The sequence below is a fragment of the Rutilus rutilus genome (assembly GCF_951802725.1).
Source record: "Rutilus rutilus genome assembly, chromosome: 17".
NCBI lineage: Eukaryota > Metazoa > Chordata > Actinopteri > Cypriniformes > Leuciscidae > Rutilus > Rutilus rutilus.
The window spans coordinates 15,325,759-15,340,936 of NC_140230.1; the positions used below are offsets into that span (position 1 = coordinate 15,325,759).

Sequence of the window (15,178 nt, forward strand, 5' to 3'; positions counted from 1 at the left end):
TCCACAAAGACTATCTCATTAAATTACCCAGACAGGACATGTGATTTGTTTAACTAGGCCACCTGTTTTAGTTATAATTGATTCGTGAGATCGAATAGCAGGGTATGACTGAAGGTTTATGCACCAGTTGTTCATGCTTCACAGCTGAGAAAAAGGGAATTTTAACAACAATATGATTTGAAGGCAGACAATGAGAATTTCTTGCAGAGTAGGTTGCAATGGTAGCGATAATAAGGAACCCAATAAAACTACATATAAATGTTTGCATATGGCAAATGTTGTGATGTACTCTCAGAAAAAAATAAAATAAATGATACCCTTTGGAGTACAACAGCTTGTCACTGTGGCAGTACAACTTTGGGACAACGCTGTACCATCTACCCCTGAAAGGTGCATACATAATACTACTTTAAAGTTTTAATGTTTAATGTGCTACTAAGTAAGGTACAAAGATGTCCCGTTGAGAGTGTAAAGACTTTTTGTCAAACCATATTTAATCAGATTTACTTTTATATTTGCACAAACAGTCTAATGGGAGACATTGCAAGTGCTACTTATTTTTGTAACTCAGCACACTGTTGCTCTGAAAAAAAAATATATAAATATTGGGCTCACCAGAATACTATAATGCAAACTATACTAGTGAACACTACTTGTTGTTGTCCTATTGACGAAAGTATGGGTGTCACTGCATTGATTGCATTAAGAATTCACAGTATCCACTGTTACGTTGCACAAGTTTGCATACTTTGTAGTTTCCTGTTGTGTTAACACAAGGGTGTGCATGCTCTGATTTTGGAGATAGCGCCCAGTCATGCTTTAGTGAAACCTTGTGGTACAAAGACTTATTACGCTTGTGACTTATTTTGACTATTTGGTGGGTTGCCTGAGAGACTATTGCTCTGGTTTCGGGTTCACCTGTCCCTGATTAGATGCATTTCTTATGGGAGTTTTGTGTTCAAAAACAGCTGGACTGAGCACAATGGACTGGAGAAGTGGTTTTAAAAGTGGAACTTTTCAGTTTGGATTACCAAAAGTGTGCGTTTCTTCGTAACCCATTCCTCTGACAATGGGACTGTCCTGTCAAAAGATGTTTTACCAACTCTTACTCTTTACCTTTTTCTTTCTCTGTCTTTCAGAAAGATGTTGCTTACCTGCAGCAGTGGTTGGAGGCATTTGTGGCGTCTTTTGAGAAGATCATTGATGTGCAGTCGACGGAGCCTCGTCGGTGAGTCAGTTACATGCTGACCTATCAAAATGTCACAGACACAGGGAGTTGATCTGTAGGTGGTCAGGTCCAGATGGAACTCTGACTATGATGGTATTTAGCGGTCTATATTTGTTTAATTGCATATTTAACGGTTGCTGAGTTTGAAAAAATCCATCTTTTGAAAACTTACCTATACACACCAGGGGCCGTATTCACAAAGCATTTTATCTTACCACTAGGAGTACTCCTAAATCGCACTAAAAGATTTTAGCTAGGAGTTTTCTCTTAAAAGTTATTCACAACGCCTTTCAGACCTACTCTTAGTAAAGAAAAATGACAACTCCTAAACTAAGAGTGAGTCTTTGTTGCTATGGATGACGTCATTACTCATGCACGAGCTTGACTGAAGTGACCACCTTGATTGGCTGATGATTGTAACGCGGGAATGATTCCAAACCCCTCCCCTACGATGATGATTGACAGGTGACAGGTCTGAGAATGCGTGCGCTACACAAGTAGTGCGAAGGACGGAAGATGATGAATAACTGAATAAATAGCCTAAATGAATAAAGAGTAAGGAAAAACAAATAGCCTAGTAGCCTAATGAAACATATGGATTGATGCGATATCTTTGCAACATTATTGAATTAGTCTGTCACTATATGCCTCTGCCTACATTTGCAAAGAGAAGAACATTTTAATTTGATTCACAATCAAACGTTACAATTAGTTTACATGCAATGAATGAGTAGCCTAGTTTTGGTTGTTGTTGGTGCCGTTATTGCAGCCCTAGTTATGCCTACAATGCAAAATTGTTCCCTCGCGATTGGAAGCTCCTGTAGCCGCCGTATACGCATTTCAAAACATCGCAATGTGAAATGCCACAAAAAGCGGTTTGTGAATAGGTCTTAGTGAGTTAGGAGTCCTCTCGACTTCTTTTAAGCTGTCCCAGGCTTAGGTGCTACTTTTAGGGCTAAAATGCTTTGTGAATTACTCTTAGTCAAAAAAATTAGGAGTCCTAAAGTTACGAGTGACACGCCCATTATTTTTAGGAGTTGCTCCTAAATTCGCCAGTTAGGAGCTACTTTTAGCCTTAAAATTCTTTGTGAATACGGCCCCAGATCTGTAATCTTAGCACACAGTTTGAACCAGCCCTGTGTTGTAGTTCAGCAAGGGCTACTAGTTAAAATTTTTGAAGAAGAAAAAATTGAGGCTGTCTGGAAATATGTTAATAGGATGTGATGCAATGGCCTAAGACATTCGCCTACTTTTTTTTTTTTAAAAGAGCAGACGAAACAAGGATGACCAAGGCTTATGTTCAATGACTTCAGTTAAATAAAACAAACAGTACTTTGACTTTTTTGATGTCTATTTATCAATCCTTCATCAAAACAAAAAGCAAAGCAAAATGAAAAGCAACAGAAAAACAAAAACAAACAAAAAGCAAAACCAGACAAAAACAGCAAAACAAACATTGTTTTTGTCTGCAGGCTGGAGGAATGGAGCGCCGATGTTCCCCTCCTCCCCAAGGAGGTACTGGTGTTCCTCAGCACCCAGCTGTGGCACAGCGCACTCCACATGTCAGGGCAGGACAAGAACAGCACTGCTCCACACCCACTGCTCCTCATCAAGTTCTTCATCATCATCTGCAGGTCAGTTCCCACGGTGCACATAGTGAACACCATCATTCTCTTTGTGACAATGCCCCAGTGGCTCAAACCCCTGCTGATATGCTTCTATCTTCGAACAGCAGGGATAACGTAAGGCAGCGGTTTATGCTAAATTGCAAATTTGGTGTGTACAATAACACCAGTGCTGATGTGAATCCTTTTGAAATCTCTGCCTGCAGGAATATGGAGAATATAGACTCTGAAAAGACCCCTGGGTTTGTGTTTGAGACAATCAAGCTCCTAAACTTCTGTTTGTCTCAGGTAAGAAGTCCAAAAATCTGTGAAGCTGTTTCACTGTGGTTTGCACCACTGCTGAAACATGTGGGAAATATGAGTCTAGTTTGCGTCATTTCCTAATCCCATTCCCCTCCTCTTCTTATTTTTTCTTGTCACCTCTCCGTTATCTTATCAGTAGAATAAAGCCGCCAAATTTTCTAGTGTTAATCTAGTATTAAAAAATAAATAAAAAATTGTATTGCATTTCTTGTTTATTCTAAACATACCAATGAAAATTTTGTCCACTTAATTGTATGTTATGCAGCTATTGTTATTACGATACACGTGTTTACTGTGCTTTTATAGGTTTCTGAACTAACAGGTTAAATCAGAAAGCTTTGGGTGGAAGACCTCTACTTTATTCAAAGGAGTGTTTGTGTGATGACAAGCTAGGTTTGTGTATTCACAAGACTCAGTCAAGCATGTGTATGTATGTGTGTTACAGCTGAAGAAGCAGCCAGATGATCAGAGCACTTTACAGTCGGTGGTACAACACGGCCTACTGCTGTGCGAAAATCTCTTTGACCCTTATCAGACGTGGAGGAGACGGCAGGCAGGGTGAGTGTGTGTCTGTGAGTTGGGCAAGGTGTTAAACCACAATAGAAATACGTAGGAGCCGTTGAGAGCGGCAAGCTCTGTTTCAGCTCCACTTTAACAGTTAATAACACACCCAGACCTCACCTCTCAGCTCTCAAGCGTTCTTATGCTGTCTGAATTACACAAAGCATAAACTCCTCACAGCACCGATGCATCTCTTCAAACAGCACTGATCTACCCATCCACTAAGGTGAAGTTCATGGAATAGTATGTGATATAAAATGGATATTTCCAGCTCTACAAATGGATTGGATGTTAAAAGCTGTTGTATAACAGTGACTAAGCAGACATTTAATTCTATAAACAGTCACTGTTTTGGCCTCCATAAACAGTATATTTTGGTAATTGGCAGAAGAATTGTGTAGTTCCTTGTACTGTAGTAAAGTATTACAGTGTTACCACATTCTTATGGAAACAGCCATTATGGTAATAACATTCTGTAAAGTACCGTGGAATATGGAATGCATAAAATACCATGGTATTACAGCCTGAAAACATAATTGTACTGCTATTATTATTATTGAATAGTTTATTACTTTTAAGAGATTTTTGCTTAAAACAAGAAAAATAAACATAATTCATGTCAATTCCATGGTGTATAAGTAGATTAATGAACTTGATGTATATATCAAAATACCACGGTATTACTGCCATTTATTATTATTATGGAATAATGTATTAGTTAGATTTATGCTTAAAACAAGAAAAAAGCAAGTTGAGAAAATAAAGAAAAATAACAAGTCTTAATATTCTATGCTTCTACTGTTTAAGATGATTTATTGCAGTGTCCTGTAGCTTATTGCTTGAGTGATAAGTAAGAATGTGTCAAGTATTTCCACAAAGAGCTTTGATATGTGTTTTTCAGGGAGGAGGTCAGTATGCTGGAGAGAAGCAAGTATAAATTCTCCCCTCTTGTTCTGCCAGAGGAGCTTCCTTTGCTCTTCCACGGTATGTCACCCACTCCTGCCTTCTGACACAATCTTTACCCCCATTTACTCACTTCATCACATCCTGGGAGATATCACACATCCTGCCTTACATGAGACAAAATGGCTTGCTGTTTGTAAAGAACTATTGAGTAATTGAGTCTTGCAAAGACCATTGATGTAATGTATATGACAGATAAGACAGGAAAGCGAGAGAGGAAGGGGATCAAGACGTTACATTTGAGGCTAGATTCCAACCGGTCTCCTCATCAGCACAAATCAACACATATGAGAAGCAGGACTGTGTTGCAGCCTGCAGGCAATGGCCAAAACAAATAACTTGATCCTGACAGTGCTACAAGCTTTGTCCAAGTGATTAGAAGCTCTGTGAAGCAACTTCCACAACTATATTGGTTTAGTAGGCAAGCGACAGTGGGTCCAAGTGGCCTGTGGTCATGAGGTGAGGTAAACTAGCTTCTTGTGCTGAAAAGGTGTTTTTCACCAAAGGGTTTATCAACACTATGTTTATAATGTATTGGTGTAATTGATTATTTGAGGTTTGTTAGATTTTCTACTCTGCATGTCATAAATCCAGAGGAAGGCTGGCCATATGAACTCACATATCAGGTTTTTTGGTCCGCACTGTGGTACAATTCACTTAAAACAAAACAAAAAACACTCCAGGTTCACATTTTGGTGTTTTGTTTAGTTTTTTACTCTTTGTTTGTTTTAGTTTTTTTGCGTTTTGTTTTTGCTTTGCTTTGCTTTTTGTTTTGGTTTGGTGTTTATTTCTTTGTTTTGCCAACCAGTGTTGGTAGGCGGTTCTCATTATGTGAAAATAGTTCACTAAAAAATGTAAATTCTGTCAAACAATTTTGACTTTAACCGAATGGACGAAATGTACTCTGACATTTTTATCGAAATATCTTTTGTGTTCCAGCGAAAAAATAAATGAATACAGGTTTGGAAAGACATAAATCTTAAGTCATAAATTATGACAGAATTTTCATTTTTTAATTAACTTTCTCCTCAACAAAATATGTTTTTGTGCTATACATTAAAATAATGACAATTGCACAAAAGATGCTCAGTTTTAAAGGGTTCAAAATTTGATTCCATGTCTGTCAGTCACATTTGACATTATGTTGAAAAGACTGACAGATGGGGTCTCACTTGGGAGCCCCAATCCCCTCTGAACCCCAAGCCCAGCCCGTCCTGCTGGCGCTTGCGGACAATCAGACTCAGCTATGAGATTTAGTTCGCCAGGCGTCCCCCCAGGTTCCGTGGCTTCATCTTTACCTCGGTGGCAGGCAAAGCCAGGCAGACAAAGTGCTGTCCCTGTCCTGTGTGTGAACCGGGCCCTTCACAAGCAAAATGTTAATGCAGAAAAGCATTCTGGCATACGTTCGTCCCCAAGATTTGTTTGCAGCAATCGACCTGAAGGACACGTACTTCCACATCTCGATTCTGCCTTGACACAGACCTTTTCTTCGGTTTGCCTTCGAGGGTCAAGCATATCAGTACAAGGTCCTCCCCTTTTGGCTGACCCTGTTTCCCCGCATCTTCACCAAAGTCGCAGAGGCTGCCCTCGCACCGTCAAGGGAAGTGGGCATTCACATTCTCAACTGTCTCGACGACTGGCTCATTGTAGCTCACTCTCGAAATCTGTTGTGCGAACACAGGGACATGGTGCTCAGGCAACCTCAGACATTTGGGGCTTTGGGTCAACTGGGAAAAGAGAAAGCTCTGCTCTGTGCAGAGCATCTCTTTTCAGGGTATGGAATTGGACTCAATATAACGACGCGTCAATGCTGAACTGCCTGAACACGTTCAGGGGCAAAACAGTGGTTCCACTGAAACAATTTCACCCCTGGGGCATATGGCATTCCACAGCCGTGGTCAGGCCGCTCGGATTGATGCATATGAGACCACAACAGCACTCCTTTTCAGGACCAGGTGATGAACTTGTAGCCCCTTGCATTGCTGTGTCCTGTTTGCGCCCTGCATGTTTACATGGACTTCTCTTACATCTTTGTCTGCTTTTGGAGGTCAGCAGAAGGGAAAGGCTGTCTCCAAGCAGACGTTGGCCCACTTACCAATCCCAAGTCAAGCCGTGTCCCATTGAAGTTAGGGCTCACTCCACTTGGAGAGTTGCCTCCTCCTGGGCGTTGGCACGTGGCACCTCTTTGCCAGACATCTGCAGAGCTGTGGGCTGAGCGACACCTAATATCTTCACGAGATTCTACAATCTCCGAGTAGAGCCGGGTTTATTCCGGTGTGTTGGGTACAAACAGCTAATGTGTGGGAAGGCTGGCTCGGTGTCTCGCTTGCAGCGCCATTCCCCTCTAAGGGGGGATAAGAGTGCCTTCTTGGCTCTCCAGGTGAGTTCCCCTCTTGGCATATACCGGCTGGATTGAGTTTCCTCCGAGCATCCTCCGGGAGTCAGACTCGACGGAGTTGTCCAACGCCAGGTCCAGTACTCGAGTGCATGCCCGCTCAGTCAGCCCCTGTACTGGGCTAGATGCCCCATATGTTGTGCTTCCCCCTTGGTAATCCCATATGTGTATACTTCTATGGTACGGTTTCCCAGTTGGTAAACCCGTGTCTTTCCCTGGGCAGATTTTGCTAGTTGTAGTAGTTCCATTCCTCTCTAGGCAGGACCTACCGCAGAGGTATTTCCATATTTTGCACTGCCCCACGGGTCAGTCTATATGTGTATTTCCACATGTTTCTCCCTACAGAACAGGTAAAAGGAACAGCAGCTACGACTGTCTCCATGGTAAGCCCTGTCCCTTCCATCCCGTTGGCATGGAGGACTAAAATTCAAAGCTTACATGGGGCACTAGTTAGGTTACGACTTAATGGAAGCAGTTGCCAAAAGGGCACGATACATCTTGCCAGCATCTGCATCTCTATCATTTGTAACACAGTTCAGTGGTTGTGGAGCTTTCCATTGGACCCATGGAATGTCCCTGCGGTGCCTGACCACAATGATCCACCTTCTGCACTCCATGTCAGTCTTTTCATCATAATGTCGAATGTGACTGAAAGATAGGGAACGTCTTGTTCCCTGATGGAGGGAACAGAGACATTATGTCCCTCCTGCCACAACCCTGAATCACAGTTGAATGGCCGGGGCCCTCGTCTTGGCTCCTCAGCATGAACCTGAATGAGTTGATGCGTGCCGCCATCTCATATACCCATATGTACAGGGAGTGGCTCGGCATGCAAATTCCACTTGCCATTTTCATTGCCCGTATTTCTAAAACTGAGAGGTGAGTGTCTCCCAAGTGAGAACTCATTTTTCAGTCTTTTTGACAAAGACGTTCCTCATGTCATGACCTCTTAAAGATTATTGTCACTAAATGACTGGTTACACCCACAGACTACCTACAAGAGAGTGAACTAATCCCAGAGCCACTCGTGGTGAGGCTGATGCACCTACAGGGAGCCGTAATCAGTGGGTGCAAGGTAAATTAGACTATTTGGCCCTGTTTACATGAATTATTTACATGGGTTATACATGGGTTTCATGGGGGTCCACATACCTTACTACATGAGTCTGTTACGTGCTGTCATTTCTGTGGTGTGTGTGTGTTTCAGAGGAACGGCCTTCTCTCCATCACCCTCCAGGCTGTGAAGGACCTCATGTCTGTGCTGCGTTCCTGGTGCCTCTGTCCTGCCTCATCCCCGCAAGAGCCAAGGGACCCTCGGCTGCTTAGAATGTCCCTGCGGTGCCTGACCACAATGATCCACCTTCTGCACTCCAGCAGCCCATGCGATAGGCAGGTGGAGATCCGGACTGTACTGGACAATTACTTCCAGCTGCTCAACTGGAACCGGCCACCAGAGAGCCAGCAGGGAGATATCCTGGCCTGGGAGGATAACCTCATTATCCTTCTCGAACATATGCTGAGTAAGAGAATATTTGCCATCACTCTTTAACATTTTTCATCATTTACTCACCCTAATGTCGTTCCAAACCTGTGTGATTTTTCTTCTGTGGAACACAAAGGAAGATAAAGATAAAAAGTTGCACCCCATTGACTATTTATTTTGTGTTCTGCAGATTAGGGCTGTGCGATTAATCATAATTGATTTTCAATTTTCGATTTTGGCTTCCAACGATTATGAAAACAAGATAATCGAGGTAAAACGATTATTGTGCTGCTGCCGCATTCTGTCCAGCGCACCTTTCTTTCCTTCACATGTGTGCGCTTTCGCTCCTCCCTAAAAGCCCAAAAACGTAAAGGGGTCATATAATGGTACATGCACTTTTACAAGTTGGTTGTACTGAAATGTGTGTTGGCAGTGCCTGTACACAACCATCATAAAATGATAAAAATCCATCCAGTGTTTTTTTTTTAAATCTTCTTATATGTTTTCCCCCGTCTCAAATCAAGCCGTTCGACCTTGTGACGTCACACGGTCGGATGTCCCTCCCACGATTGTTGATTGACAGCAGCGCTTCAACACAGACCCGCCCTCGCTCGTGAGCGAGCTGTCATCATAGTCCGCATTGTTGATACGCTGGAGCAGAATGTGTTACGCTAAGCGATTGTGGTGTTCTGTTCTTGGGTGTAATAAGGAACACAGCAGTCATTTTGATGTTCCTAAATCTGAACCGCTGAAGACGCAGTGGCTGAGTTTTGTTTTCGAAGGGAATATTCCCCACGATCAACATCAATGCTTTCATGTTTGCGCGAATCATTTCACCAGACTGCTTTAAAAACGAGAACATTGAAAAAGGTAGTCATAGTCTCACAGACTGGTTATTTTTTAAACAGATCAGTAAAATTTTAGTGCTTCAGCCCTGACAGTTGTACCTAACACTGCATAGATAACGTTACGCATCACGGACAAGCCTACATTTACCGAAAAAAAAGGTTTTCATGACCATTAGCTGTAACATCAATCTGTCAATGAACTAACGTATACATCAGTAAACACATAGCGTTCGTATCTCACTACTCTACCCTGCCAGTACATACAAAGATAGATCAAAGTGACATTATGTTAACCAACCATTCAGAAACGTCCTGTTTTCCAACTCCGGTTCAAATTGATACGGTTGCACAGTGTCCTTAGAGACTCCCGCTGCCATTCTTCAAAATATACCCTCAACTGTTGTCAAGGCAACACTCCACCTGTGTTGTTGTGTCAAAACACCCCACAGAACAGAGGGGCAGGGTGAGCAAAGCTCATTATCATTTAAAGACACATGCACTTAAATGGCGTGCTGAAAACAGAGCTGTTTTTGACCAGGTAAAATGAGTGTTTTCTTACAATACTAATGAGAATTTTTAATTAAAGTATATTACAAACTTTTAATTTAGACCCTAAAGAATCATATTAGCTTGTACAAAAATGGTATTATATGACCCCTTTAACATACAAATTAGCCAAATAAGCAGGTGTTGTAAAATGCAGTCTACTGTTGCTAAACTGCTAGACGTGCTTGATATTAAACAGTGTTATTAAAAGTGCATTAAGCCGCAAAATACCATTTTCTGTGTGCGCACTCTGATTCGGAGCCAAACGCAGATAAGCAAAGTATACTTTGAGCTTTAGGTGTGGGCCTAAATGGTCAAATACACACAAAAATGCCATTTTAGCGAGTATTCACATAAATCGTTAACGTCTTAAGTGAATGTAAACAGTTGGAAGAAAATAGGATGTGTATCAATATACTGTATTGATTCAGTGCAGCTCTTAAAATGACATCAGCCTAATAAACCTGCTGCTGTTTGTGTTTTTAATGAGAATCAAACAACAAAAGACATAGAGAAAATCATATTAGAAAATTTATATTAGCTATTACTTAACTGAATACCACTGATCTTCCTGAAAAACTTAAAGCACTGTTTATTTAATTTGTTGTATTTATTTGCCAGTTTTGTTTATAATTATAATTTTTTTGTTCTTATTGTGTTTCTGACTGTTTACTTGTCTTCTATAATTGTTTTGAGGAACTTTACATTAATTAACCTAGTATTAGTTTATGCTGAAGTATCTGTAATTGTGAAATTTCACTGATTCCTATATATCTGATATCTGAAATAAGACTTTGATCATATCGCCCACCAATAATTGTGTTAAAATCTTGTTACTATTTAATTATTACTAAAATAATCATGATCAGGATTTTTTTTCACAATCGAGCAGCCCTTCCACAGAATAAAGAACTTCATACATGTTTGCAAGGGTGAGTAAATGATGCCACTAGTCTTTGGGTTTCAAATGTTAACTTGAAATGTTCATTAGGACAATTAAGATGTTTTTGTTTAGTTTTACTTTCTTGTAGTTTCTTTAAGTAAGGACACAATAACCTTAGGTCAGTCATCAATTGGTTAGTTCTGCGTTCATTTCAAGTGTTCATTTAAAGCATCCAGTGTTTTTCTATGGTGGGAGGTTCCCATTTCATGACAAATCGTTTTAGAGGTATAATTCACCTAAAAAATATTTCTGTCATCTTTTACTCACCCTCATGTACGGCCTTCCAGGATTACATATATTTGAACACACCCCTTTCATTAAACAAATCATTATATGTAATGCACTGGCTTGTTTGCTTTGTTAATGAGTTGTGTTGTATTTGCACTGTCTGTTTTGTTTGCATTTATTAGGTTCTCAAGGTCTGTTTGTGTTTTTAGTTTAGTTTATTCAGCGTAGCTTTCATGTTGCCTCTAAAACTTTATATCCTCTAGGTTTCTGTTGAAATTGTGGGTTCAATTTATATTATTATTAATAAAATAAGGTTGTATGTCAACTCAACAAAACTGTATCATACATGGCAAATTGTAGTGCTTCTGATTCTAAATATTTAACACAGATCACTGTGTCTGATATGTTTGATGTTGTTTAAACATTTATATTATGTTTGTGGTGAACTTCCTTCTCTTTTGGAGAAGTTCAGAGTAATTGTAGACAGTTCTCTGGAAACAATTTGAATAGAGAAGTTGAACCAAACAGAACAGCTGTTGCATGTAGTCTCTTCACCATGAGTAATGCAGACGTCCCAGTGCTTGAACTGGCATAGTTTTATCTGTCCAGAGGACACAGGTCAAGAAGACTGAATGTTCTTGTGTTTTTGCCCTGCAGATGCTATCCCAGAGATCCTGCAGTGTTCAGACCGGCCGGTGTTGCAGGCCATCTTTCTAACTAACAACTGTTTTGAGCACATCCTCCGCCTCATCCAGAACAGCAAGGTCAGAATGCTACCTTCTTAAACCCTCTGAGATATCTGCAGCAGCGTTTCACAATACCAGCCCTGAGGATTCAAACCATTCTCATGGCTGACAATGGAAATGTGGCAATCTGCTGGTGTTTTTTCTGAAAGATAACAAGTAGACACCTGTCCTCGAATAAACTAATCTGAACCACAGATTTGCTATGGTTCCATCCAGAGGTTTTAGAAATGGTTTATATGCTTTCTGTCATTTTTACATAAAGTATGTTTTTCCCTGCTTTAGAAAGTTTCCCACTAAAGGATGTCAGTAGGGATTTGAAGCTGTTCTTTCACATTTCGTGAGCAGAATAAAAACTGCAACACAGTGCTTGATAAGACAGAAATGTCTCAGAAATACCATGGTCAATGGCATTTTTTTTTTAGTCTAGATCTATTAATTTATTCAAAAATACAATAAAGGTTTAATTTATGCGTACATTAGTTAGAACATTTAAACATGCTTTAGTTTCTGAATTAAAATTCACAGTTACACTATATTTTAAAGGTGTCCATGTTACAGTGTAATTATACATTTAAGTACTGAGTAATAATAATTATCTACATGTACTTACTATAAGGTTAGGGTTAGGATGAGGGTTTGGTTTAGGGTTAGTTACATGTAATTATGCATAAGTTATAGTTATCACTTTAGTTACTACATACAAGGACACTGTAAAATAAAGTGTTACCAAATAATGTCAAACTGTCCCAATATTAAAAGCCTCACGTTTTTGAAAAATATGTCTGCCAAATCAAAGTCAGGTGATGCAATCATTATGCAAACATAACGTAAAGAGGAAATGATATCATAGAGTGGATCCCTGCAAACCCTAATGACTGTGTGTCAAGGTCAATAAGTATCTTAAAATATTAGACAATTTGACCTTTGACAAGGCATGGTTAGTTCAGCTGAGGTAGTTGTAAAAGTCATGTGGTACAACTCATTAAAATATAATGATATAAAAAAATTATTAAAAAATCATGATATTTGCACAAAAATACTTTTCACCGTAAACTATATTTAAAAATGTTTTTACAATAATGATTAAGATGTGTACCCTTAAAATATGTTTCTACTTTTTACCTGATGGTTACACCACATTATAATTTTAAGTCATAAAATCGATACTTTTCTTGAATATTATATAACTTGATATAAGAAAATGGTATACATTTTTCAAACCAATATTAATACAAATGTCGCAATTCTGGGAACTTGGAACATGCATTTAAGCTAGATTTGTCATTGACCCATCAAGCTTTGCAATATTTTACAGACAGATAAAAATTGACAGCATGACAGACAATTTACAACCCAGTGCGTCAAAGTGACGAATACAAATTATTTGTAGTGCAGCCTCTGTTTCCGTCAGGTGATGAAATATAGGTGCTGGGTCACTGGTTTGTATGTGATCACAGTCAGTTTGGCTAAGCTGGGTGGTTTTTGAGTGTGTTGTAACTAGGCATTATGTTGTGTAATGAGGATTGCGAAGAGCTTCTCTTTTTCATCTATTACCTTTTCAGTTCTTTTTGCTTTATCTATCAGTAAGTTTAATTTCTGCTTGCTTATTTTATCTCTGACTCACTTGTGTTCATGTGTTTGTTTGTGACGGTACGTGTGTGAATGTGCGTCCGTCCTGCAGCTCTATCAGAGTAACAGGTTTATGGTGGAGTGTGAGGGCCAATGTGACCTCACTACACGTTTGCTCACAGAGGCTGAAGTGGAGCAGGTACTTTCCCTTCACCGCTGATCCAGTGTGGTGTTCGTCAGCAGGAAACCCACCCTTCACTCAACTGACACAAACGCAGACAAACACGATAATACACAGACAGACAACTGCTGATTGAGCAACATTAGATTCTGCATAACATACTCCACACCGTTCCACAAGCGTGCAATGTTGCCTAGGTGAATATGCAGTAGCAAAACATTTGCATGCATGTACATGCATGTCTTTGCATCTGTCAGTTAGTTCACAGTTGACTTAAATGCAACAAAAGAAATGTGGAAAATAACAACATTATGCGGTTCTCTTACATGGTAATGCATCCCATGATATTTGGTATATTTGGATGTGAGATTGATGGTAATCACTCGTGTTCTAATGGTATTTGATGCATAACATTAATATTTTAGGATAAAACTGCCATCAGTCTGGCTTCCAAGGTACCATATTATCTTCCCAAATGATGTAGAATAAATTGCAAAAACATGTAACACCACTGGACCTGGATATCAGTGTTATTTTAATATTATTTATATACTATTATACTATTGAATTACGTTTTATATTTATATTTTCAGTTATTATTGAAATTTTTTGTTTAGATTTTAGTACATTGAGTGCTTTTGTCATTTTTATTAGTTTAAAAAAATCTATATATTTTTAAATAGTTGTCATTTATTAATTAATTAGTTTCTATTTCAGTTTTAGTGTATTTATTTCAGTTAGTAATTGTATTTCTTCAACTTAAACTCGTTACAGTTTTTTTCACAGAAAGATTTGTCACCTTTGCATAGTTTTTTACTAATATTTATATTCGTTTTAGTTTTAGTTAACAATAGTAACACTGTCGTATATACTTATGGTAATCATATAGTAACATGAAATTGTAGCATTTGATATCATGGTACCATCTGAGTACTTTTTTAAAGGTTAGTGCAGTGTCAGTACACAGAGGGTGAGGATCCTGCTGATGGTGGTTTAGTGTGTGTGTGTGTGTGTGTGTGTAGAGAGAGAGTATGTGTGAAGTTCTTTGGATGTATTATTGCAAGGCCATGTCACTTTGCATGTTGTCTTGCAGTTTGCAGAGTGTTTCTAGATTTTTAGCATGTCTAGTCTGGCTGTGGTGCTGTGGGTGTAACATCTGATGTGTGTTTCATTTGGTGGTCTTTTTTGGTGGGATATTTGTGGTTGAGTGGTGGTTAATATTTCAAGATTAAAGTGAGAAAATCGCTTTACTGTTGCATGTTTTCAGAATTTATGATTTTATCAACCTCGCGTGCTTCTCTCTGAAACTCTTCAACTAAAATAAATATTTCACACAAAATGCCATTTTGCTCACCAAGGCTGCATTTATTTGATTGAAAATACAGTTAAAACATTAAAATTGTGACACATTTATTAATTTAAAATAACTGTTTTTTATTATTTCTTTATTATTTTCTACTATTATTTTATTGTTTCTTATTATTATCAATGTACAAAACAGTTGTGCTGCTTAATATATTTGTGGAAACTGAAAAAACAAAAATGCAACCATATAAAAG

General features: G+C 39.1%; 1 protein-coding gene across 2 annotated transcripts in view; it reads left to right on the plus strand.

Annotated features, from left to right (window-relative positions):
* Nucleotides 1-15,178, plus strand: part of nbeal2 (neurobeachin-like 2) — a 72,918-nt gene that overhangs the window by 15,003 nt on the left and 42,737 nt on the right. For both annotated transcript variants that reach the window (XM_084384801.1, XM_084384802.1), the window contains exons 2-9: nt 1,140-1,228; nt 2,701-2,862; nt 3,060-3,141; nt 3,602-3,714; nt 4,619-4,701; nt 8,065-8,150; nt 8,283-8,595; nt 11,781-11,887. In XM_084384801.1, coding sequence (XP_084240927.1) covers nt 1,140-1,228; nt 2,701-2,862; nt 3,060-3,141; nt 3,602-3,714; nt 4,619-4,701; nt 8,065-8,150; nt 8,283-8,595; nt 11,781-11,887 — 1,035 coding nt within the window. The remainder of the gene's footprint in view (nt 1-1,139; nt 1,229-2,700; nt 2,863-3,059; nt 3,142-3,601; nt 3,715-4,618; nt 4,702-8,064; nt 8,151-8,282; nt 8,596-11,780; nt 11,888-15,178) is intronic.